Source organism: Chlorocebus sabaeus, chromosome 18, assembly GCF_047675955.1.
Source record: "Chlorocebus sabaeus isolate Y175 chromosome 18, mChlSab1.0.hap1, whole genome shotgun sequence".
Classification (NCBI taxonomy): Eukaryota; Metazoa; Chordata; class Mammalia; order Primates; family Cercopithecidae; genus Chlorocebus; species Chlorocebus sabaeus.
In genome coordinates, this window is record NC_132921.1 from 59314618 (window position 1) to 59341957 (window position 27340).

Consider the following 27340-nt stretch of genomic DNA (forward strand, 5'->3'; position numbering starts at 1 on the left):
CGCCCAGCTAATTTTTTTTTTTTTTTTTAAAGACTTCGTCTCGCTCTGTAGCCAGGCTACAGTGCAGTGGGGCAATCTCAGCTCACTGCAACCTCCAACTCCCTGGTTCAAGTGATTATCTCGCCTCAGCCTCCCGACTAGCTGGGATTACTGGCATGCACCACCACGCCCGGCTAATTTTTGTATTTTTAGTAGACGGGTTTCACCATGTTGGCTAGGATGGTCTCGATCTCTCATGATCCACCCGCCTCAGCCTCCTAAAGTACTGAGATTACAGGCATGAGCCACCGTGCCCGGCCTAATTTCTCATTGCCCAGACTGGAGTGCAATGGCGCAATCTCAGCTCCCTGCAACCTCCGCCTCCCAGGTTCAAGAGATTCTCCTGCCTCAGCCTCCTGAATAGCTGGAATTACAGGCATCCACCACCATGCCTGGCTAATGTTTTCTATTTTTAGTAGAGACGGCGTTTCACCATGTTGGCCAGGCTGGTCTTGAATTCCTGACCTCAGGTGATCCACCTGCCTCAGCCTCCCAGAGTGCTGGAATTACAGGCATGAACCACTGCACCCAGCCAATTTTGTATTTTTAATTGAGACGGAGTTTCAACATGTTGGCCAGGCTGGTCTCGAACTCCTGACCTCAGGTGATCCACCCGCCTCGGCTTCCCAAACTGCTGAAATTATAGGCGTGAGCCACCGTGCCCGGCCCCAATATTTTTTAAAATAAGAAACAAAATAAATAAAATCACAGATTCCATTTAGGCACTTCCATACATTGCTGGCTGCAATTTCTTTGTAGGGCAATTTGACAACAATCAAAACTTAAATGCGCATTTCCTTTGATCCAACAATATAAAAGTACTTCCAACAGTTCTATTTGTACATGATTGCAAAGATTTAGATCCAAGAATGGGCCAGGAGTGGTGGCTCATGCCTGTAATCCCAGCACTTTAGGAGGCTGAGGCAGGAGGATTGCTTGAGCTCAGCAGCTCAAGACCAGTCTGGGCAACATGGCAAAAACCTGTCTACAAAAAATACAAAAATTAGCCAGGAGTGGTGGTGCACAGGTGGGAGGATCGCTTGAGACCAGGAGGTAGACGCTGCAGTGAGCCATGATCATGCCACTGCAGTTCAGACTTGGGGACAGAGTGAGACTGTCTCAGAAAAAAAATAATTTTTTAAAAAAGATACAAGGATGTTCATTGCATCATTTCCAATAACAAGTGACAAACTAAATGCCCAAGAAGAGATTAAGTAAGTTATGTAGCGGATCAGTAAGTATTTCCAGCCTTCGCCTACCATCTGCCAGTTACGGATAATTCAGTCTTGGGTCAACTTTCTCCTCTTTCTCTATAAGGGAAATGTTCAAGTGTTTAGACTTTGGTGATGCAGCATGATTGGGAAAGCAGAGGGCACAGAAAGATGCCAGGCTTTGTGGTCTCCAGGCAAGCTCAGGAATGTGACAAAGTATACGGAAAAGGAAAGGGGGGCTGGGAGCAGTGGCTCACGCCTGTAATCCCAGCGCTTCAGGAGTCTGAGGCTGGTGGATTGCTTGAGGCCAAAAGTTCAAGACCAGCGTGGTCAACATGGTGAAACCCCATCTCTAATGAAATCCAAAAAAATTAGTTGAGCGTAGTATCGCACATCTGCAATCCCAGCTACTCGGGAAGCTGAGGCATGAGAATCGCTGGAGCCTGGGATGTGGAGGTTGCAGTGAGCTGAGATCATGTCACTGCACTCCAGCCTGGGCGACAGAGCAAGACTGTCTCAAAAAAAAAAAAGGAAAGGTAAATTTATAATGTATTGCTGGGACCACACATCCTATAATGTACCAGGAATGCAAGTAGAGGAATTGAATTATTTTGAAATATTTGTTGGTTGGTGATTTATATTTCCTTGATTTACACACAGCTCTGAGTGTGGCTTCAGAAGTGTTACATATGCATAATAAAATCCTTTACAGCTATTAAAATGAGTGAGGTAGGAAAGCATACTGCTAAAAGCAAAGAAGCCAGATGAGAACTGTGTACTGTATATTCCTACTTGTTTAAAAAGTGTATCTATTGTATTCACATATGTATGTTTTCCACTACATAGAAGTTTTCTGGAAGCTATTTCTGCACATTTATAAAGATGCACATGTCTAATAATTTCATTTTTCCCTGTTTTCTACTTTATTGCTCTGAGGTCAACATTGAATAGTCCTTATGAAGATGGCATTTAATATTCTTTCAACAAACAAAAAAGTCTCCGGATCTCAACCACCGGAGCTCAGAAAACGATACCCCAAAGTAGGAGGCTGTGGCATGCTAAGTACTTTGAACTAAAGGAGACTGGAAGGTCTCAGAAGCAGCCTCAGAAACAAAGTCTACCCATGACCTTCCCCTGCCCTCCTGTCTCCAGCCCGCTTGCAGCCCTGAAGTCACAGGAACCAGAATTCTTCTTCCCCAAGGAGGGTTATGGAAACTTAGAACCTTCAAAGTAATTCATAAACTTGGAAATATTACTCTAACATTTTCTTCTCTGTCTCTCTTTCTTTGAGACAGGGTCTTGCTCTATCACCTAGGCTGGAGTGCAGCAGCATGATCATAGCTCACCATAGCCTCCTGGGCTCCTGGGCTCAAGCAATCCTCCTGCTTCAGCCTCCCTAGTAGCTGAGACTACAGGTGTGTGCCACCATGCCCAACTAACTGTAATTTTTTTTTTTTTAATAGAGGGAGTCCTGCTACATTGCCCGGGCTGAGAATTTACATTTCTAACAAGTTCCAAGGAGATGCTCCTCTGCTGGTCCAGGGATGGCCGTTTGAAGCTCCCTGCATGAAGGCATACACGCGACTTGATCCTCAGTGGGGGCACCAGGAGCTGGAGCCTCAGGAGTGGGAAGCGAGAGCACACAACTGAAGGAGGACCACGAGGTCATCGTGGAGGACCTAGGCTGAAGGTCCTGAAGAAATCCCCATAGTTTCACGGCCAAGGCAGCCAGGTGGACATCTCAGGGATGAGGAGGTGAGGAGGCAAGACAGAAAGTGAAACAGCACTTTATAGAGTAGGGATGGGAAGGTCATCTGCATCACCAGACTCCTTGGGGCGGGGTTCGGTCATTGCTCCAGATGAAGGTTTAGTCTTTTCATTGTAAATTTGCTTCCACTGTTGGGAAAGACATCTTTACCTCCATTTTCTTAACTTCGAAGTGGAAATGACAAATGCTTTTGAGTGGTCTGAATACTTGAAATTTGAGGGAAAATGTTGCCAGAAACACATACAACTGGAGTTAAAATACATATATTAAATGCATGGCTCAAAAATGACAATGCGTCTTCTTTATTTGCCTTCAAGTAGAACTTAAAATAGACCCTGGTCCCCACCTCGGGTTTTCCTCGCGCCCACGGGCTTACGCTGCCCGGCTGGGCCAGCAGGTGGCGCGGCTGCCGCACTTTTTTTTCCCGGGACTGACCGCACGGCCGCCGCCCACTCCGCAGTCCGCCCCCCCGCCCGCCGCGCTCGCGGATCATCACAAGGTCAGGCCACCGCGCGTCACCGCCCCTGGCTCTGCTAGAAAGCGCCAGGGCCCAGATTCCTTTCGGGTGACTGGGTTGGGAGGAGAAGTCGCTCAGCCTAATTGTCGGAGCCGAAATAAACAGAGACTCCGCGGCCGGGCGAGACCTTACCCGGAAGTCAGCTCTACCCTTCGCTGAAACCTCGTCCGCCCCCTCCAACCCAGAGACGAAAAGGGGAAACATCACGGCCAGAAACTGTTGGCACAACTCCACAGATACTCTCCCGGGCCCAGCCAGACTCCATAAGTCCCGCGCCTGGCCCCCGAGGATTGCAGGGACTGAGGAGAAGGGCAAAGCGGGGACCTTGAAGCGGGGACCTTGAAGCGAGGGCGCGGCGGCCCTGGCCCCGCCCCAGTCCTGGCCATGGAGCGCCGGCAGCGGCACCTCTCAGAAGGGGCGGAGCCGACGACGCCTTCTTCCTTCCTGACCTGCGCGCGCAGCCTGCTGCCGCCGTCCGCGCCTGCTCCTGCTCCTCCGCTCTTCTTGCGCGGGGTGCTGAAACAGCCCGGGGAAGTAGAGCGGCCGCCGGGGACCCTAACCAGCAGAACGCTGCCGGTGTCTGCAGCCTCGCGCGGCCACAGCATGAGCGCTCGCGGCCTGGCCCTTGGCCTCCTCCTGCTGCTACTGTGTCCGGCGCAGGTGAGCGGTCGCCGGCCACCGGGACGCCCTGTGGGGAGGTGGCGGGGCCGAGAGCCGGCGAGGGCGACGGGCCCAGCGGCGGCTCAGGCCCGGGTCCTGGGGAAGTTGGTCTAGCGATGGAGAGCTCGGAGGTCTCTCGCTTGTCCTGTTTCTGTCTCCGGCCGTGCTGTCTTTCGTGTGGTCTGGAAGAGGATGGCAGTGGGGGCTGGTTGACCTGTTGTGAGCCTATTCCATCTGTGGTCACTTAATTTCTCTGTGTAGGACGTGGCACCAGAAGGGAGGAAAGTGGGTAGGTAGAGTGGGATAGGGACACCACTTGCTTTTTTAAAAATTCTGCTACATGCGCACCAACTCCAAAATTTAGGAGATCTAACCACTTTATTTCTTCTTTTCATCACCTGAGGATGGAGGTGGAAGCAGAGGTAGAGAAGAGACACAAACTTCCTCAAGCACCCAGTGAAACTGCCTTGAGTACTTGACATAAATCAGCTTGGTCTTCTAAAGAGGGCAGGTTACTTTTCATCAACTCCTTTTTACACCTCAGGACACTGAGGCTCACAGGACGGTATTGAATTTCCCCTTGTCACTATTAGCCAGCGACAGGGTGGGGCCTGGAACTCGGTGTCCTGCTGACTCCTTCGGGGTGTGGGGGGCCTTCTGCTTCGTTTAATAGCTTTGGGAAAGAGCACCTCACTATTTGTGTGTCTGTAGTTTCCTCTTTTAAAACTGGAGGGAGGCGGTGTCACGCTGTGGCTCTCCTTAAACCAAATCGGGATGAGAGTGCCTCTGGGGAATTGTGTCCTTGTGCGTATTAACGCCCCTCACAGAGGTGTGGCATCAATAGGTAGTAGTCAATCAGGGTCGAGGGAGTTCCGTGGACTAGAAAAAAACTCTCCTTCGACTTCTATTTAGTTCTCAGAAGGGAATAGATGATGTTGATCCAGTGTCGGACTAAGAGCTTTTTTTTTAAATTTTTTATTTTTGTGACGGAGTTTCGCTTCGCTTTTGTTGCCGAGGCTGGAGTCCAATGGCGCGATCTCGACTCACCGCAACCTCCGCCTCCCAGGTTCAAGCAATTCTCCTGCCTCAGCCTCCCCAGTAGCTGGGATTACAGGCATGCACCACCACGCCCGGCTGATTTTTGTATTTTTAGTAGAGACGGGGTTTCTCCATGTTGAGGCTGGTCTCGAACTCCTGACCTCAGGTGATCCGCCCGCCTCAGCCTCCCAAAGTTCCGTGATTGCAGGCATGAGCCACCGCGCCCTAGGGGTGAAACCCTGTCTTAAAAACATTTTGTTTTTCTTTTAATTGTTGAAGTTGAGGCTGCTGTGAGCTGTGATCACACCAGTGTACTCCAGCCTGGGTAACAGAGCAAGACCTTGTCTCAAAACAAAAAAAAAATAAAAGAGAGAGAGAAATAAATAATGGCAATTGTGTGCCTTAGAGAAAATATAGCTATTCTGTTTCCCTGGAGTTTTTTAAAATTTATTTTTAAATTTATTTATTTTAGAGACAGGTTCTTACTCTGTTGCCCAGGCGTGGGGGCAGTGTTGCCATCATAGCTCACTGCAGCCTTGAACTCCTGGCCTCAAGCAGTCCTTCCACCTTGGCCTCCCAAAGCACTGGGATTATTGTGAGCACCACTCCTGGCCCCACCTAGAGTTTTAGATCAGGACCTTAAATTGGCAGGCTTCCTTTTTTTTTGGAGACAGAGTCTCTGTTGCCCAGGCTGGAGTGTAGTGGCGCAATCTCAGCTCACTGCAACCTCTGCCTCCTGGATTCAAGCAATTCTGGTGAATCCCGAGTAGCTAGGATTACAGGTGCCCACCACTACGCCCAGCTAATTTTTGTGTTTTCCGTAGAGATGGGATTCTGCCATGTTGGCCAGGCTGGTCTCGAAATCCTGACCTAGCGATCTGCCTGCCTCATGTGGTGATTACAGCTGTGAGCCACCTCGCCCAGCCAGGCTTCACATTGTTAAGTAGCTTTCTCTCTCAAATATGTTTTAAATCTCAAGTATCCAAGACTGATGGCCAATGAGTGCTTCTTCTGTGACATTTGGGATAGGTCAGAGGTTTGTTGTAAGTCTCTTGCAAAAATGCCTGGCAGCCTTTTCAAGGTCTGTAAACCTTAACTGGAAATAATCCTATTATGGTTTTAGAAATTCCTCATGTCTGAAAGCTTTCAGCACACCTGAACAGATTGGGGTGGAGCCTTGAAGCCAAACAGATTGGGAGAGAGTGTCTGCTTTTAGAATTCGTACATACCAATGATAGCGGCTCATCTAGCTTCAGTCTGAGCGCTAGTAGAGTTCTATCATGGAATTATAGACTAGTTGTCCTGTGTAAAGGTCTGAAATACATATTGGGGGGATTTTTGCTTTTTTTAAATGTTCAATATGTACAGATGATGAAATAACATTACTAAACTGCCTTGTTTTTAAATCCTGTAGTCATTCAAAAAAACGTATGCAGTTTTGAGACATAGCCTTTATTTCTCCTGGCTGTAATTTTGATAAGCTTTATCTTGAGGGACTTGGAACATAGAGAAGCCTGGGTAGAAATTAAGCATTAAAATGGCTTTTCCTGAGAAGACTGGGAATGGTTAATCTTTTGACCTGGGAGTGATTGAGAACAACCATCTGAAATTGGAATGACAATGAGAAATCTTTCCCCATCTTTCCCACTCCTTGACTGATGCTGTGATCAGAAATTTTACTAACATAAGTAATCAAGGGGAAAATGAGATTTTTTTTTTTTTTTTTTTAATTTGAGCCAGTGGGCAGAGGGAAAAGGACTTGCTGAATAGGCCTTTGTATTCCTTCAGTGTTTCTTTTATTACCCAGAACAAAGAATCACTCTGGTCATGAAGACAGTGTGCTCTCTCTTTGCTGGGTAACCCTCACTCTCCACTCCTAAAAGGGATGCAGTATTCTAAGCATGGCAGATTACCTACAGCGGAAGCCTGGATCAGTCGTCTCTGATCTCGGGTGCCTCTTTCTGCCCTTTGACCTCCAGCTCTGTGAAGGGCATCAGCTCTCCAGTCAAATTGAACTGCTTGCTAGCAAAATCCTACTGTCTTCCAGGGCCCCATTTCACATGCTACATTATCTACGACATTCTTGTCCTGTTCCCCTAACTAGAATCCCTTCCCTCTGAAGTTCTTTGTTTAAACTGCTGCAGCAGCATTGGCTGCTTGACCTTGGTGTGGGTCTTGACTCTTGTCTGTTCCCGAGAGTGATCTTGGGTAAGCCAGTTATCCTCTGGAGCCTCAGTTTCCTCCTCTGTAAAGTTGGATTAACTATGCCAGCTATGCTTGTGAAAGACAAATATTTTCTAATTGAACTACCGAACTGCAGGCTCCTTAAGAACAATAACTGTTGCTCTCCAGTATCATCTACAAATGTGGCCAGAACAGTTGTGTTGGGACTCTTTTTTTTTTTTTTTTGAAATGGGGTCTCGTACTGTCCCCCACGCTGAAGTGCAGTGATGTGATTGTGGCTCACTGCAGCGTCGACCCTGGGCTCGAGCTATCCTTCTACCTCAGCCTCCCAAGTAGCTGGGACTGCAGGTGCACGCCACCATGGCCACCTACTTTTAAAATTTTTTGTAGACACAGGGTCTTGCTGTGTTGCCCAAGGTGGTCTTGAATTCCTGGGCTGGAGATCCTCCTACCTTGGCCTCCCAAAGTACTGGGATTACAAGCATGAACCACCATGCTGGCCCGGGAATCTTTTTTTTTTAATTTTCGAGACCAGGTCTTACTCTGGTAGCCCAGGCTGGAGCGCAGTGGCATAATCTCAGCTCACTGCAGCCTTGACCTCCTGGGCTCAAGTGATTCTCCCACATCAGCCTCCCGAGTAGCTGAAACTATAGGTGTGCACCATCATGCCCAGCTAATGTTTTTGTATTTTTAGTAGAGAAGGAGTTTTGTCAGGTTGCCCAGGCTGGTCTTGAACTCCTGAGCTCAAGTGATACCATCTGCCTCAGCTTCCCAAAGTGCTGGGATTACAGGTGTGAGTCACCACGCCTGGCCCACTGGGACTCCTTAGTCATAAGATATTTGGGCCTTGAAATGGATTTTTGGGGAGAGACTTAGAAACTAGCGGCAATCAAAATTGGGTTTGCAGTTGGTTTCTAGGTGATGGCAATGATCAGCCGCAGCCAGCCAGGTTTTTCTTCATCTGGACCATGCTTCTCACTTTCAAATTTTTGGAACATTTGCTTTGGCAACAAAACTGTTTAAAAACCAACTCTCTCTGGTGCAGATGTTCTGTTGGATGATTTGAGAGTAGCTTTAAAACTGTAACTTTTTATTACTGTCCCTTGCTTAGGTCACAAGAGGAACTCAAAATAATTTCATAAACATGAATTGGCTGCCCTGGACACAACAAAGGATAAGATCAAAAGACCCATTAAAAAAATCAGTCTAGGCTGGTCCTAAGGTAGTGCGTTATCAGTTGATCAAAGTCAGTTACAGATTGAACTCCTTGTTCTACCCTTTGCCCGTTCTCACTACTGCACTTGACTAGTCCAAAACAATAAGTAAATAGTAAAGAAGAAAAGGCCATCTATACACTGTAAAGTGCTGTGTAAATGTTCATAATTACTATCCCTGTCTTCTTCATAGTTGATGGGGGGAAGGCTGGATACATAAAAAAAATGGTGATACAGTAAGAAGGGCTCAGGTAAGAATGAAGATAAAGTGTTATGGAGGGTCCATGTTTGAGCTGAGATTTGGAAGATAAATTAATGTATCAGGTGGACAAGACGAAAACTAGAGAAAATAGCCAGGAGAGTTGCCTAATTGTTGCCCAAAACTATTGAACTGTTCACTTGAAAAGGATGGATTTTATGGCATGTAAATTACATCAGTAAAGCTCTTAAAAAAAATTTGCAGGGTGCTGTATACTAGATTACATAAGACTAGAGACAAAAGCAACCCACATTTTGCATAGTACTCCATTGCTGCCACATCCGATCTGGTTTTATCCTCACGGAGCCCCTTTAAGGTGGGTGTAATGCTGTTTTTCCTATTTTATAGATGCAGACATCAAGGGTCAAATTTGTCCCAAGGTCACATAGCTAGTAGATGGCAGATTGGGTGTTTGAACTGCCATCTTCTGACTTCTGTGCCCTAGTTTTTTGAAATTCAAGGCTAGATTATTGGTGTTTAGCAAGCTTAATTGAATGGGTGTTCAGCAGATATTCCACTTGGCTAGTAGAGCAGTCTCATTCAAGGCCTGGTTCCATGCCCAGCGTGGCTCTTCCAGTAGTCTGTAAAAGATCAGGAATGGGTTTAGCTTGCCGGCCTGACCCGTGACTCAGTCACCACACTGTGAACGTTCCATAGGGAAAAAACTGCAGACAGTGTGTACCGGCGCCCACTTTCATAGTTTTGTTTTACTTTTGTGGCTCCTAAATGTCTAAGACTAACTAGTAGTATGACCTTGGGTGAGTCACATAAAAAACCAGAAGCCAAAGGGGTTATCTGTAAAACGAAGAGTTGGACTAGCTGAGCACACTTAACACTCAAAGTATATGACTTAAACACCCACATGCAGGCAGGCCTGGTGCACACACAAATTATCCTTTGTTATGTAGATTTGTTCATGCCAGGCTGGCTATAAAACACTTCCAGAGATTTCCATCAATAGAAGTCAGACCAGCCCGGCAGCCTCCACCCTAAATGTCCTGCCATATTTGTTTGGTCTGCCTCCCTGACTCCAAAGAAATAGCAGGCAGCTTAATCTCTGGACAGGATTCTCCATGCCACTCCCTCCACTCCAGCCTGTGTTGTCCTGTCTGGCCAGGCCAGCCTCTGCTCTCTGGAGAAGCAATGAGGTAGGGAAGTTAACCAGCAAGCCCCTCTCCTCTATCCCCTCGCTGGAGCTGGAGCTGGGTATCGCTCCATGTTTTGCCATTAGCTTTACCCATCCAGGACAGGGGCACAAGTGTTGGTGCCAAGCCCTGCACTCTCAGCTCTGGTGGATGGGCAGGTCCTACCCTGGGGTTGAGGACTGTCTGTGGTACTAAGTGAGTCATTGCTTGACAACTGCCTAGAGAGATACTTTAAAAGATGGGAAATGGTAGGCATTATGTCTACAAGTGATCAAGTTTATATGGAAGGAACACTTGTATAGGATCATCGTGGACGGGACAGTTCATCTCCAGTGCCTTCTCCAATTCTGAGGATACATCACTGCACAAACTGGACTAGAATTTAAATGGTACAGAAGCTGGGTATGGGGGAGGCAGGAGGACAAGGGGGATGGGTGGAGAATGCTTAACTTGGTGTTCAAACTCGTGTTACTTATGAGCCATGTGGCCGCAGAGTATCTTTGAGCCTGAGTTCACTTACCTGTAAAATTCTGCCACGCTACTGCATAGAGTATCTGAGAAAGTGAGGCATGCAGTTGATGTTCAGTAAGTATTTTTGTTTCATTTATTTATTTTACCACCATGCCTAGAGAACAATAGATGTTCATAGATGTAAGTATTTGAATATGTTAGTTAATGCTTTAGGATTTCCTAAAGGCAGTGGAACAGAATTCTCACTGAGTTCAGAGCTTTTCCGTATGATAATGTGTGCTCGTGGAGCTCCTGAATGGGGTCCAATTTAGCAGTTGCCAAAGTTGCTGACATATAACACAAGGGCATTTTTTTTTTTTTTTTTTTTTGACTTGGAGTCTCTCTCTGTTGCCCAGGCTGGAGTGCAGTGGCAGGATATCGGCTCACTGCAAGCTCTGCCTCCCGGGTTCATACCATTCTCCCGCCTCAGCCTCCTGAGTAGCTGGGACTACAGGTGCACGCCACCACGCCCGGCTTATTTTTTGTATTTTTAGTAGAGATGGGGTTTCACTGTGTTAGGCAGGATGGTCTCGATCTCTTGACCTTGTGATCTGCCTGCCTCGGCCTCCCAGAGTGCTGGGATTACTGGCGTGAGCCACCGCGCCTGGCCTAGAAGGGGCATTTTTTAACCTTTCCTAAACTATTCCTATCATTACTGAAAGAAGCTTCCATATGCAGTCATTTTCATAATAATTAAACTCTAGAGCATGTTGTGAAATATCCATATGATCTAACCTTTAAAAATAGAAACTCTGTAGCTGTGTAACTACAAAATTCTGGGTAGAAGCCAAAACAATCAGCACTTCTCATTTCTGAATTTAGATAATCCAGTTGTACTCCCTCAGCTCATGGTGAGTTTTGACGTGTTCTGCATCCATGAACACCAGATGTGATACAGTAGGGAATTTCAAAGGAAGGATTACACACCTAGGCTCTGCCCTCTAGGATTTTACCGTCTTACAAGGGAGTTGAGACAAAAGCAAGAAAATAACTCTTGCAACTTTTCCCAACATCACAACTTTGCAATTCTTGTAAATTTTGCTTGATCCTAGGGCATGACCAAGGCAGAGGCAGGCAGGTCCTGCTTCATGTGGGAGAGAGGGAAGGAAGGGTTGGCGATTAGAGTGATAGGTTTGGAATACTGTAGAAAGGAGAGTGGGCAGAGCCGGAGTGAGGTGTCTGGAGCTTGTCGCACAGGCAGTGGGAAGGGTGGGTTGTGGGTTTCTGAGCACCAGAAGACTTTGAGCGTTGTTCCGGAAGAGGCAAGCGGTAGCCATCTGTGCACGGGAGACACTGCCGGGTCCAGGTGAGAGCAGAAGGCTGCGGGGGAGCCTCCCTGGGAGTGAGCGGTAGGTTCAGCATGGGAGGTGGGTTCGAAAGGTGCCTGAGGTTTTCATTTGAAACTCTGTTGAAGAGGAATTGAAGAGGAAATACAAATAGAGGAAAGATTGGTTTCCTCTTAAGCACTGAGGCTGTCGGGCAGCTGGTGGAAAGTGCTGCTGGAGAGAAGCTGGAGATCACTGAAGCTGAGAGAGGGGTTTGTGGATATAATTAGAGCAGTGTTTATAGGGAGGTGCAGGTGAAGGGACCGAGAGAGAGATGAGGTTACAAACACAGAAGAGAAAGAGATGGAGATGTGGAGGCCCCTGAGGTGGAGCAGCTGCAGAGGCAGGCCTGGGGGCCAGGAAGCTGGCTCTCCACTTTCAGCTGTTGGTGAGAAGGGAGTGACGGCCGAGCTTCTCCCATCATGCAGCTGTTGAGTGGGTGCACAGGTGCTCATGCTCTTGCACACAGTGGGGTTATGGGAGGGTGTGATGCTGCAGAGAGGACTTTCATGATGCAACTGATTCTCTTTTATTGAGAACCTGTTTTCTGGAGTCAACTGCTCTGTTTTGAATCCTGGCTTTGCACTGTGACCTGGGACAAGGTATTTAGCCTCAGTGCCTTCGTTTCTGCATCTGTAAAAGGGGTATAATAACGCCTCCCTCATCACACTGTTGTAGGATTAATTGGGTTAACATATGAAGAGTGTTTAAAACAGTGCCTAAGCCTAGGACACTGCCAGTGCTTTGTAAGTCTCTGGGTCCTGCTGGCTTAGGTTGCTTCTTTAGGTAGGATGACTTTTTTTTTTTTTTGAGACAGGGTTTCACTTTGTTGTCCAGGCTGGAGTGCAGTGGTGCTATCTCTTCGGCTCACTGCAGCCTCAACCTCCTGGTTCAGGTGATCTTCCCACCTCAGCCTCTTGAGTAGCTGGGACTATGGGCATGTGCCACTAGGCTCCACTAATTTTTGGCTGTTATTTTTGTTTGTTTTGTTTTTGTTTTTTGAGACAGTCGCTCTTGTTGCCCAGGCTGGAGTACAATGGCACCATCTTGGCTCACCACAACCTCTGCTTCTCAGGTTCAAGCAGTTCTCCTGCCTCAGCCTCCCAAGTAGCTGGGATTACAGGCATGCACCCCCCACACCTGGCTAATTTTGTATTTTTAGTAGAGACAGGGTTTTTCCATGTTGGTCAGGCTGGTCTCGAACTCCTGACCTCAGGTGATCCGCCCGCCTCAGCCTCCCAAAGTCCTGGGATTACAGGTGTGAGCCACTGCGCTCAGCCTGTTGTTGTTGTTTTTGAGAGACAGGGTTTCACCATGTTGCCCAGGCTGGTCTCAAACTCCTGGGCTCAAGCGACCCACCTTCCTTGGCCTTCCAAAGTGCTGGGTTTATAGGTGTGAGCCACCACTCCCGGCCAGGATGCCTTTTTTTTTTTTTTTTTTTTTTTGGTCTTGTCTGCTGTGTCTCTAGAAGACAACTTTTTGAGAAGCAAACCTGAGTGTTGATTCAAGCCCAAATTTCCTTGGCTCATGTATTTTTTTTTTTTTTTTTTTTAGGTCTTTGGAACTTCTTTGTCTAGGTCCCAAGCAGGTAGAAGACATTAATAATAATTCCATATATTTGATTGCACGGTGCTCTGTAGTTGACTGAGTACTTACTGTGTATGTACAGATAGGCCCTTATTTGGTCTTCACAGGAACCTGTGAGGTAGGCAGAGTTTATGAGCTTCATTTCCCAGGTAGGAAGACTCCTACATGATTAGGTAGCCTACTCCAGGTGTGATCCCAGGTGCGATCCAGCTCAACAAGCACACTGAGAGCCTCATGAGCTCTTGGGATCAGAACCCAGGACTCCTGATCCCACTCCGTGCCGCCTTCTCACCCACCCCTCTTCTACAAAGGGGGTGGAAATAGCACTTGCTTTGAAATAAATAAAGATTGATCTTTGTGAAAAGGAACCTAAACAGCAATGGGTCATCTTTATTCACATCTATAGTACCAAGTGCTGAGTAAGGGGATCTTAGACTCCAGACACCCGTCCTTTTTGTCAGGCCAGAGCTGCAGTGTGTTGACCCCAGGTCTGTGTCTGTCACCCCTGCTCCTGTGGGTAACCAGCCAGAGTGCCCCTGAGGCCAATCCCTGGAGAGTTCTGCGAGGTCTAGGGAGGAGTTCTTTGTATTTAAACTTTCATATAAACCTCAGCAGTTTCCGGTGCCTCTGCAGTCAGCTTTTGCCTTTTCAAACTTCAGTTAGATAGGTAATAACTTTTACTCATTAGGACTTTTTTCTGTTAGTTGGAAACCCAGAGTTGCAGTACTGTTTCTTTTTTCCTTAGAATCGCCAGGTTTATGGGAATAACAATTGGGATTCTCTTTATATAAAAATAGTGGTGGAATCTTGGCACAGGGTTCGTATGTGGCTTTGTTGAAGGCTTGTCACTTCCTCATTTGTATAATTTCCCTCCTTTGTGGCCTAAACATGACTTTCAAAGAGTCAAGAGGAGTTAAGTCGTAATTTTTATTTTAGAACATCTGAAAAATGAATTCAAAGAAAAGTGATATTGATGCCTTGGATTTCTCCACCCATACAAATCCCAATCTCCTGCTGACTTTTTCTCTCGTGTTTTAGGGCTTCAGGGACTGTTGTGGGATTTGTATTTTGATACTGAGGGACCAACACAGACTGACTTAGCTTCTTGCCTGTGTGCAGGTCGTGTGCCACTGTCACTGAAGAGAATTTCATATTGTGACTTCTGTTCAGATTTTTTTTTTTTTTATGGCTTTTCCATCAGGGTTCTTGGGAGCCATAGCTGCTTCTTGATATCTTCTGTTTCCCTGTAGAACAGACGATTGCAAGCCCGGGGCCCTGGCGAGCTGGGCCCTCTGTGGCTTTCTGAGTCCATCATGAGGCAGAGGATCGGGTGTGTTTTGGGCAACAGCCTTCAGAGCAAGGCACTGACCTGATGATTCACACTGACCCCTCCCCTCTGCTGAATTTTCTGACAACCTTGTGACTCTCACATGGGAAATGTGAGTGGCTTTTGAGAAACCTTTACATAAGAGGTTTTAAAACTTCTTTCGAGATTGCTTTGGTGTTTTTCCTTAAAGTTAGCACATTCTTTACTTTCTACTTCAATCTCAAGGACAGGAAGTTCATTGTTGTTCTTTACATTGGGGTGTTGATGTTTGTGGTTTTGTTGTTTTGTTCTTCATGTTACTCGTGATGTATTGATATTAATTAACCTAAATAAATATGGAAATATTCTTTCATTACTTCGAGCTTATATAGTTCCTGGTGCAGATGTGCAAAAATGGTGGTTTAGTAATTGCGAAGTCACTATCTTGCTTTTCTCTTTACTGTGATTCTGAATGTTTCTCACATGGAACTATAGCTTCCTCTTATCAACAAATAAACAGGAAATAGAAATTATGTAAATAAGCAATTGCCATTACCTACTTCACTGACTTGACAAATAGGCATTTGGTCTACTTTAACTAATATTTTTCAAAATGTTAAGGTGCCTGTTGCTGTTACTTCATTTTGCAGGTAGCATTGGAAGTTTCTGTGATCGTACTCGAGTGGGCACTTTTTGTTGAAATTTACCATTGAGACCCTGGTAACTCTGAAATTTGTGTTGACTTTCTGTAGGTGTTTTCACAGTCCTGTGTTTGGTATGGAGAGTGTGGAATTGCATATGGGGACAAGAGGTACAATTGCGAATATTTTGGCCCACCAAAACCATTGCCAAAGGATGGATATGACTTAGTGCAGGTAAGTTCATTATCTTAGGTATTGGAAGCACAAAATGCTGATCACAAGATTCTCTGTAATTAATTATTCCTTAAATGTTATTGCAGGATGGAGGTAGAGGCGAGACTAATAGGCTTAAGTCTTACCCCAAACTCTAAAACTCTAACCTGTAGCATACAGTGGCAGAGAAAGAGCACCGTAACTCCAAAGGCTTTATTTTTCAGGGGATGACTTTATACCTCTTACAAAGTTTCCCAATAGCAGGTTACTATTTAGAGACTGTCCTTGGTACTTCATACGTTGCCCTTGAAACATCTTCACAAAATATTAGAAGTTAGCTATTTTTGATTCCTAGATTTCAGGACTCGAATGGACTCTGTTGCTAAGTGGCTTTGACATCCTTGTTCCCTGTTCATCTTAGTGTCTTCTCTGTGTTCCACTGAGAGCCTGTGAATTTTGGCTGCTACCAGGATTCTGATTTCTGTTCTTTTTTTTTTTTTTTTTTTTTACCATGCTGTGATACACAGGGATATTAGAACTGGAAAAATCATGTGAAAAGCCTGGTTTTAGAGGCTTAAAGTAATCAAAAGTCAAGTTGACATGATAACAGAGCTCCTAGGCTCACTTGTTCATTTCTTTTCTGTTTTTGAGACAGAAGGAGCCTTGCTCTTTTGTCCTGGCTGGAGGCCAGAGTACATTGGTGCAGTCACGGCTCACCATAGCCTTGACCTCCTGAGCTCAAGCAATCCCTCACCTCGGGGTCCCCAGTAGCTGGGACTACAGGCACGTGCCACAACCCCCGGCTAATGTTTTAAAATTTTTTTGTGGTGATGGGATTTTACCATGTTGCCTAGGCTGGTCTCGAACTCCTAGGCTCAAGCAATCCTTCCTCCTCAGCCTTCCTAAGTACTGGGATTACAGGCATGAGCCACAGCACCTGTCCTCACTTGCTGCTTTCATCATAGTTATTAAAGGTTTCAACTCTCCCTGAAACGACTAATAGAAATAGTAAGTAACACTCTGGTTGAATTGAATCAAACAAACCAAAAACCCTAAGAAGACATAAAATGATTGTCAGGAGAGGAGAGAATGCTTCCAAATAAAAAGAAAATTAGAAACATCTCTACTACCTCTACTTGTGAATAAGTAGTAAATGTGTAGCCTTTTAAAATATTTCTATAAGAACTTTGCAAATACAGGATGTGTCTTACCGTTTTGTACTTCAAAAGGGTTACATGAATGAATGTGTCTTAATTCACTGAGGAATGGTGACCTTATTTTAACTACTGCCTACTCCTGTGTCTGTGCTCTTTCACCTGAAAGGAACTCTGTCCAGGATTCTTCTTTGGCAATGTCAGTCTCTGTTGTGATGTTCAGCAGCTCCAGACACTAAAAGACAATTTGCAGCTGCCTCTACAGTTTCTGTCCAGGTAGGTTCTGCTGGGGAAACAGAACAACTGGGCTATAGATACTTGTGAACTGGTGATACTCAACTTTCCATGTATTCTTTGTTTACATATTTGTATTTATATATTATATGTCTGTTATATGAATATATTATACATTTATATGTATACGTTTAAAATAGGTGGATATATATTTAAATGTATATATATTAAAAATACATATATGTATAATGTGTATGCATGCGTGTGTGTATAATAGAGACAGAGTCTCACTGTGCTGCCCAGGCTAGAGTGCAGTGGTTTGTGGTGTGATCACAGCTCACTGCAGCTTAAACCTCCGAGGCTCCAGTGATTGTTCTGCCTTAGCCTCCTCTGTAGCTAGGACTATAGGCATGCACAACCCTGTCCAGCTAATTTTATTTATATTTTTCTTTATTAATTTTTTTTTTTTGAGACAGACTCTTGCTCTGTCACCGAGGCTGGAGTACAGTGGCATGATCTCAGCTTGCTGCAACCTCCTCCTCCCAGGTTCAAGTGATTCTCCTGCCTCAGCCTCCCGAGTAGCTGGGACTACGGGCACATGCCACCACACCCAGCTAAGTTTTATATTTTTAGTAGAGGCGGGGTTTCACCATGTTGCCCAGGCTGGTCTCAAACTCCTGACCTCAAGTCATCCACCCACCTCGGCCTCCCAGAGTGCTGGGATTACAGGCATGAGCCACTGCACCTAGCCTAATTTTTATTCTTTTTCTAGAGATGAGTGTCTCACTATGTTGGCCAGGCCTGGTCTCAAATGATCCTCCCACCTTAGCCTCCCAGAGTGCTGGATTATAGGTGTGAACCACAGTGCCCAGCCAGTTTTTTTTTTTTTTTTAAAGTCAGTTTTTGTTTTATTTTAAGAAAGCACTCTTACAATTTGTCAGAAATAAAGAGAAAAACGATAATTATCAGACTTGGTTCACTTCCCAGTTGCATTCAGAGTTGATGCTTGGTTTCCTCTGTGATGTTTCACTCTGCAGGGTGTCTGCACTGCGGCTAGGCTCCTTTCAAACTTGAGCTGTGCACTGTGGGGAGGGAGGTTCCTAGGGGTCCTGCTCAGGTGCCTGGCCTGAGACTCCCATCATGCAGTCCTTCCTCTCCCCAGATGCCTTGCTTTGCACATCATTCTTGTCTCTCCTTCTGGTGAAGGGGTGTGATAGAGTCAGGGCTTCAGTAGAGCTGGCCTTGGGGAACTGTTAACAAGCTTGTTCTGGTGTAGCTGGCTGGTTTTGTCAAACTTAGTTTTCTATTTGATCTGTTGGCTATGGCCCTGAGCAGTGAAAAAGGGCTTAGTAATAGATGTTCTTCTCTAGGCCTAGCCAGCAATTCTCAAATATGCAAAAGAGCAAGCTGCTGGTGGTCTTTAGAACAGCAGATTGTGGTATCTTTCTAAAGTTTTCAGACTTCAGCACACTGGTAAAGATGTTTGGGAAGCAAATATTGAAAAGGGAAAATGCTTCTCTGTGCAAATATCACTGCAGGTGGTGATAGGGCACAAGTTGGCTTCCAATGAAGAAATTCTGCTTCTTACCAAAAGTTGACCATAGAGAATGGAAAACCACCACTAAATTGTTTTTTCAGAACAACAAAAGTTGAGACTATAGTTGGGCCAGCATATCCTATGAAAGGCTTGTGGACGTTGATGGAACCAAATTGGAGCCTTGTACACTCAGTCAAAACACATTTATTTAGGATCCACCCTAGGTGAGACATTATGAACATAGGGACATAAACATAAAAAGATAGCCAACCCTTTCTCCATATTATGAGAGGCACCAAAGCTTGATTTATAATAACAAATAGGAGAAACAACCTGATATTTGGAAGAATATACGGCTGTCAAAATTAGTGATTGTGGGTGTTAAATGTAGTAACATGGAAAAAGTTTGAAAACTGTGTACCCCAAGAGTGATTCCTATTAGAATAATGTAATTGTAGTTTCTGGCTTTGTTGCAGTAAAGCAGTGGGGCTCCTGAAAGAGAGAGAGTCTGTGCTTCCCTATCTCCTTCACTAAAACAGAGGCTCTTGAAGGCCAGGATACACTTTTTTCATTCTTTGTCTTACATAGTCACTGGGACTGGATCAGAGTATAAAGTAATCTTGATTGCAAGAATGCAAGTCTAATGAAACAACAGCTTTTGCAAGTAACAGTGGACCAAAGGGAAAAGAGAGCTCAGGCAGCTTACGGTTCTTGTGCAGTTGTGTGCTCCTGAAGCGCGTGCAACCAGAGAACATGCTGTTCTCTGTCTTTACAAACCATGGGGATTTCTTCTTGAGTTTCTGGAGGGCCTAGTGATTTTCTGGAGCTTGAAAGAAAACCTTCAATAGGTTGTAAGATGAAGATTCTCATGACAACTCTCATTATTTTATTTTATTTTATTTTCTTCTTAATCAAAACTGTCAGCTGGTGCGGTGGCTCATGTCGATAATCCCAGCACTTTGGGAGGCCAAGGCAGGAGGGTTGCTTGAGTTTAGGAGTTTGAGACCATCCTGGGCAACACAGTGAGGCCCACATCTCTACCAAAAAATTTTAAAAATTAGCCAGGTGTGGTGGTGTACACCTGTAGTCCTAGCTACTTGGGAGGCTGAGGTGGGAGGATTGCTTGAGCCTGGGAGCTCAAGGTTACAGTGAGCTGTGATCACGCCGCTACACTCAGCCTGGGCGACAAAGCAAGACCCTTTCTCCAAAAACAATAATAATAATAATAATAATAATAATTCCTGATGCTCCAAAGTCCCTTTACTCTAAGTCAGAGAATGTATGTCTCTAAATTACAAAGTGCAGAATTCAGAGAAGCATCTCTCTCTTTTTGAAATTATAATTGGACACAATAAATGCAGAAAGTAATTAGGGCATTTTTTAAAGGTGTGCCCTTATTTTAGCATGAGGTTTTAAGTTTAATATTGCTGATTTTTAATATGTTCTCTCTATTTTAAACTTAGAGTAAGTTTAAAATATTCTTTGTCTATTTAAAATCGTTCTCGCTGGCCCTATTACGTGTGAGATCATGCAGAATATAATTTACTTTTCCTTTAGATGTCCCTCCTGTTTTTATAACCTATTGAACCTATTCTGTGAGCTGACATGTAGCCCTCGACAGAGTCAGTTTTTGAATGTTACAGCAACTGAAGATTATGTTGATCCTGTTACAAACCAGACGAAAACAAATGTGAAAGAGTTACAGTACTTTGTCGGACAGAGTTTTGCCAATGGTAAGTAAACTTTTAATTATTCCTCTTTTACAGCTGGCATCAGGACAGCAGAGCAAATTGTTCCTTTTAGTTGTCCTGTCAACTCTGTGGAAAATCACAATTTTCAGTTCCATTGGCCAGGAAATAAAGTTGTTGCTTTGCTTGAATCCTAGGACTTGAACTACAACGAATATAACAATCTCCTTAAAACGCTTGCTTTAACTCCCCCTAACTTTAACTTCCCACATGGAAAATTTTAGTATGTGCAAGTTTGCATCCATACGCTTCAGTAACCATTGGATCTTTGATTCTAACAGACGTGAGTTGTGTAATGTCATAAATTACTGCAAGACTGAGAAGATAGAACTATTAATGGTTGGCAGAGAAGAGGTCATGACTCGGAAGAATCAGATCACCATAAAGGAAAGTCAGCAGGTCTAACAGATAGCAGAAATGATCCCCCAGCATTGACCAGCATACAACATTTAATTATAATGACAGTTAAAAAGGTAACAAAAAATTCCTTAGAAAAAAGGTCTCATTCACAAAAGCAGCAAAAAATAAGGCACTTAGGCATCCAAAAGATGTGACATACAAGGCAACCTGACTGAATGGAGAGAGGTCATTTTGTCCGGAAACAGAAGCCTGCATGTATGGAAAATGGATATGTAACACGTGTGTCATTACAAATCATTGAGAGAAAAGGTGGACTTGTTGATAAATGGGATGAGAAAATAGATTATATTTATCTAATTTTAATTTTTACAGATAATAAATCAATTATACAGATTAAAAATCCCAATTGGAAAGTTTTAGAAGTAAATATAGAATATCTTTATGACCTTAAGATAAAGGAAAGATTTCTAGACAGAAGAGGAAAAGCAGAAACCATAAGGAAAATATTTATGAATATAAACAACTGTTATCTGGAGCAGTCAGCAAAATGCAAATTTAAACAGTAAACTACAATTTCACACCTCATCAGCTTGGCACAAATTAAAAAGTTGGTCAATTTCAACTATGGATAAAAATGTGAAGCAATAAGAATACTAATATACTCCACCACTTATAACCATAATTTGGTATAATTGTTTGAAAACCATTTGAAAAACAACTGTGATATGTAGTAAAGTTGAAGATAACCCTCCTCCCAGAAATTGCACTTGTAGATGCCTGCCTTAGAGAAACTCTAAATGCATATAAACCTGGAGACCCATATAAGAACACCCACTGTAACATTATTGTGATTGTGAAAAATTGAAGACCTCAAGAGAATGAGAAGACATGACACAGACTGGAAGAAAGTGTTTGCAAAAGACATATGTTAGTAAGGACTATTATTCAAAATATACAAATAACTTCTAAAACTCAACAAGAAGAAAGCAAGCAGCCCAACTGAAAGATGGACAAAACAACCTGAACAGATACCTCACCAAAGAAGGCATACAGGTGGTAAATAAGTACATGAGAAGAGATGCTCAACATTATGTCATTAGAGAATTACAAATTAAAACAACCAGATACCACTACACATCTATTAGAATGGCCAAAATTCAAAACACTTGGCAACACCAAATGCTGGCAATGAACTCTCATTCATTGATGGTGGGAGTACAAAATGGTACAGCCACCTTGGAAGATAGTTTAGCAGTTTCTTACAAAACTAATCATACTCCTTGGTATTTACCCAAATGAGTTAAAAATATATGTCTACCCCAAAACCTGCACATGGATATTTATAGCAGCTTTGTCCGTAAGTGCCAAAACTTGGAAGCCACCAAGATTTCCCTCAGTAGGTGAATGGGTAAATAAACTGCCACATCCACACAATGGAATATTATTCAGTGCTAAAAAGCCATGAAAATTCAGTGCTATCAAGCTATGAAAGTACATGGACAAACCTTAAATCCTATTACTAAGGAAAGCCAATCTGAAAAGGCTACTTACTATATGACGTTCTAGAAAAGGCAAAACCGTGGAGACAGTAAAAAGTCAGTGATTGCCATGGGTTAGAAAAGAGGAAGGCATAAGTAGAGCACAGAAGATTTTTAGGTGGTGAAAATACTCTGTATGATACTATAATGGTGGTTACATGTTTATATGACATTTTAAAACAAAAATACTACCTACTTAAAACGTACAAGTACACAACATGCGTGGAAAGGATGAACATCAAATTCAGGATTGTGTTTACCTTAGGGAAGGGACTACTGTCAGGGAGGGGCAATTGGGGAGCTTCAACTGAATCTATAGAGTGTATGTGTGTGTTTAAGTATTTCTTTATTTTTTTGAAGAGACGGGCCTCACTGTGTTGCTAAGGCTGATCTTGAACTCCTGGCCTTAAGTGATCCTCGTACCTCAGCCTCCCAGTGTTGGGACTGTAGGTGTGAGCCACCACACCTGGCCTATAGTGCATTATTATTTGTATTTATTTTTTAAATTATGCCATAGCCAGTTGTTCTGAATAGTGCATTATTATAAAACAGAGTCAAGGTCTCATGCTGTCACCTAGGCTGGAATACAGTGACGCAGTTGTGGCTCACTGCAGCCTCAACCTCCTAAGTTCAAGCAGTCCTCCTGAGTAGTTGGCACCACAGGCATATGCTACCACACCTGGCTAATTAAAAAATATTTTTTTTGTAGAGATAGGGTCTTGCTTTTTTGCCCAGGCTGGCCTCAAACTCTTGGCCTCAAGTGATCCTCCCACTCAGCCTCCCAAAATGCTGGAATTACAGGTGTGAGTCACTGCACCTGGCCAAGTCCATTATTTTTTTAATGTTGAGGCAAATGTTGTAAAATGATAAGACTGATAATTAACTGGGTAATGAGGAAATGAGAACTGTATTATTCTCCATGTTTTTTTTGTATGCTTGAAATATAAAATAAAACCTGAAAACCAAATGGGGAGCTGGAAGATATGAGGGAATTACCCAGAAAACAGCATAGAGATAGAAAGATCTATAAATCATTAAAGAAATGACATATAGGATAACATGAGAAGCTCCAGAGAGCTGGGGAGAGACAATCAAAGGGATAATGAGGATTTTCCGGAATGGATAAGGGATGAACCCTGAGACTTTGAGAAAATTCAGTATACAAAAATCAGTACAAGTGTACAGTATTTCTGTACACTTACAGTGGACAATCTCAAAGTGAAAATAAAACAATTCCATTTACTGTAGTATGGGAAATACTTAGTAGTAACTGTAACAGAAGGCAAAACACTTTAAAACTAAAGAACAGCCGGATGCGGTGGCTCACACCTGTAATCCCAGCACTTTGGAAGGCTGAGGCAGGCAGATCACAAGGTCAAGAGATTGAGACCATCCTGGCCAACATGGTGAAGCCCCATCTCTACTAAAAATACAAAAATGAACTGGGCATGGTGATGCTCGCTTGTAATCCCAGCTACTTGGGAGGCTGAGGCATGAGAATCACTTGAACCTGGGAGGCGGTGATTGCAGGAGCCGAAATCATGCCACTGCACTCCAGCCTGGCTGACAGAGTGAGACTGCATCTCAAAAATAAAAAAAAAAACAAAACTAAAGAACATTATTCAGAGAAATTAAAGAGGATCTAAATAAATGAAAAGACATTCCATGTTTATCAATCAAAAGACTTAATATTGTTTAGATATCAGTATTCTCCAAGTTGTTTTGAGATTCAGGGCAATCTCTGTTGTAATCCCAACTGACTTCTTTGTAGAAATTGACAAGCTGATTCTGAAATTCACATAGTAGTTTGAGGGACTTAGAATAGTAAAACAACCTTGAAAAAAAAATAGGAAGATTCACGCTTCTCAATTTCAAAACTAAGCAATGGAAATCAAGACATTGTGGTACTGGAATAAAGATAGACATATAGATCAATGGAATATAACTGAGAATAAATAATATATCTATGGTCAACTGATTTTTGACAAGGGTGCCAGGGCCATTCAATGAGAAAAGAATACTCTTCATCAAATGGTGCAGCAATAACTGGATACACACATTCAAAAAAATAAATAATAATGAAATTGGGCCCTACCTCACACCGTATGTTAAAGAAATTAACTCAAAGCAAATCAAAGACCTAAATGTAAGAGCTAAAAACTATAAAACAGAGTAAAACATAGGGATTAATTTGCATGGCCTCATATTTGGCACTTGATTCTTAACTATGACACCAAAACAAGAGCAACAACCAGAAAAAGATTAATTGGACTTCATTAAAATAAAAAAGTTTGTATTTCAGAGGACACCATCCAGAAAAGACAAGAAGGCCAGGCACAGTGACTCACACCTATTATCCCAGCATTTTGGGAGGCTGAGGCAGGAGGATTGCTTGAGCCTGCGAGTTCAAGACCAGCCTGGGTGACAAAGTGAGACCCTGTGTCTACAAAAAATAATTAGCCAGGCATGGTGGCATGTGCCTGTGGTCCCAGCCTCATGGGTATCTGAGGCAGGAAGATTGCTCGAGCCCGAGGAGGCTGCACTAAGTACCTCGCACTCCAGCCTGGGTGACAGAGTGAGACCCTGAGTCAAAAAAACAAAAGGACAAGAAAATATTTGCAAATTGTGTATTTGATAAGGGCCTTGTATCTAGAATACATAAATAACTCTTGGCCGGGTGCGGTGGCTCATGCCTGTAATCCCAGCACTTTGGGAGGCCGAGGCGGGCGGATCACCTGAGGTCAGGAGTTCGAGACCAGCCTGGCCAACATGGTGAAACCCTGTCTCTACTAAAATAGAAAAATTAGCCAGGCATGGTGGTATGCACCTGTAATCCCAGCTACTCAGGAGGCTGATGCAGGAGAATTACATCAGCCTGGGAGGTGGAGGTTGCAGTGAGCTGAGATCACGCCATTACACTCCAGCCTGGGTGACAGAGCCAGACTTCATCTCAAAAAAAAAAAAAACAAAAAACAAAAAACAACTCTTACTACCCAATGATGAATAGATAAATAACCCAATTTAAAATGGCAAAAGATCTGAATAGAGCAGACATTTCTTCAAGGAAGATATACAAATGGCCAACAAGCACATGAGAGATGTTCAACACTATGAGTCATCAGGGAAATACAAATCAAAACCACAATGAGATACCACCTCACACCCACCAGGATGGCTAGCATCAAAGTCAGATAACAAGAAGGGTTGACAAGGCTGTGGAGAAATAGGAACCTTTATTAAAAAGAAATCCAAAAACCAAAAACATTAGCTGGACACAGTGGCTCATGCCTATAATCTAGCACTTTGGAAGGCCGAGGCAGGTGGATCACCTGAGGTCAGGAGTTTGAGACCAGCCTGGGCAGCATGGTGAAACCCTATCTGTACAAAAACTTAGCTGGGTATGGTGGTGCACATCTATAGTCCCAGCTACTTGAGAGGCTGAGGTGGGAGGATCACTTGAGCCTGAGGGGCGGAGGTTGCCAGTGAGCTGAGATCACACCACTGCACTCCAATCTATGTGACAGAGTGAGACCCCATCTCAAAAAGAAAAAGCATTGCTGGTGATGATGTAAAGTGGTATAGCCACTTTGGAAAACAGTTTGGCAGTTCCTGAAACAAACATAGAATTACCATATGATACATCAGTTCCACTCACAAGATGAATGAAAACAAAAGTCAACACAGAAACTTATACACAAATGCTTCTAGCAGCATTACTGATAATAGCCAAAATGTGGAAACAACTCAGATATTTATCAGCTGATATATGGATAAACAAAACATATGTCTATACAATGAAATGTTGTTTGGCCATAAAAAGAAATGAAGTATTGATACATGCCACAGTATGCATGAACCTTGAGATCATTATGCTAAATGAAAGAAGCTGGTCATAAAAGACCACATATTATATGATTGGATTTACGTGAAATGTCTGAAATAGTCAAGTAAATAGAGACAGTTCAGTGGTCGCTTAGGGCTTAGGGAGGTGGGGAGGTAGTTGAGTATAGCTAGAATACAGGATTTCTTTTGAGGTGATGAAAATGTTCTAAAATTGACTATGGTTATGGTTGCATATATCTATGAATATGCTAAACTCCATTAAATTACATAGTTTAAGGGGGTAAATTGTAAATTACATGTAATTATATTGTAAATTATATTGCGCCACCACACCTGGCTATTTTTTTTGTTTGTTTTTTAATTTTTTGTAGAGACGGGGTTTTGCCATATTGCCCAGGCTAGTCTGGACCTCCTGAGCTCAGGCAGTCCACCCACCAGGGCCTCCCAAATTACTGGGATTACAGGTGTGCATGACCACCCCCAGCCCAAAGACAAATATCTTAAAAGCAAATAGAGACAAGACACAAATCACCTTAAGACAATGATAATTGGAGATTTTCTTACTAGCCATGATAGAGCCCAGAAGGCAATGGAATAATCTATTGAGAATTCTGAGGGAGATGACTGTCACCCTAGTTAACCTGTCTTTCCAGAGCAAGGGTAAAACAAAATGAATGCATAAGCATCTCCTTGAAGATTAGGGAAAGAAGATCCTGGGAAGTTTCTAGCAAGCAGGGACGGGTAAATGAGAATCAACAGACCCATTCCAGCTATTTTCTTAGGCGTAAAACACTGATACTATCCTTATATAATGTGTTGTCTTTATGTATAATAAAATATTATCCAAAAAGATAACAGTATTAGGTTTTTGGGTTTTTTTTTAATTTATTTTTTTTGCGATGGAGTCTTGCTCTGTCGCCCAGGCTGGAGCGCAGTGGCGCGATTTCAGCTCACTCCAAGCTCTGCCTCCCGGGTTCATGCCAGCCTCCCAAGTAGCTGGGACTACAGGTGCCTGCAACCACACCTGGCTAATTTTTTTGTATTTTTAGTAGAGATGGAGTTTCACTGTGTTAGCCAGGATGGTCTCGATCTCCTGACCGCATGATCCGCCCACCTCGGCCTCCCAAAGTACTGGGATTACGGGCATGAGCCCCCACGCCCGGCCACCAGTATTAGGTTTATTGACATATGACCTCTGCCCTGAAACCAGTTTTCCAAGTAAGTTCCATAATTCTCTGGCTGTGTAGCTTCCTGCGGCAGAGGTTTTCTGGAATCAGCTTCGTTAACTGAAGAAGTACTAAGGCTCTTA

The 27340-nt window shown here is 43.7% G+C and overlaps 1 protein-coding gene across 2 annotated transcripts in view; it reads left to right on the forward strand.

Moving 5' to 3' along the window:
• Window positions 1-3534: 3534 nt before the first annotated feature.
• Window positions 3535-27340, forward strand: part of NPC1 (NPC intracellular cholesterol transporter 1) — a 54755-nt gene continuing 30949 nt past the window's right edge. For both annotated transcript variants that reach the window (XM_037982439.2, XM_037982440.2), the window contains exons 1-4: window positions 3535-4195; window positions 15516-15638; window positions 16941-17047; window positions 20100-20275. In XM_037982439.2, coding sequence (XP_037838367.2) covers window positions 3920-4195; window positions 15516-15638; window positions 16941-17047; window positions 20100-20275 — 682 coding nt within the window. In that variant the 5' untranslated portion in view covers window positions 3535-3919. The remainder of the gene's footprint in view (window positions 4196-15515; window positions 15639-16940; window positions 17048-20099; window positions 20276-27340) is intronic.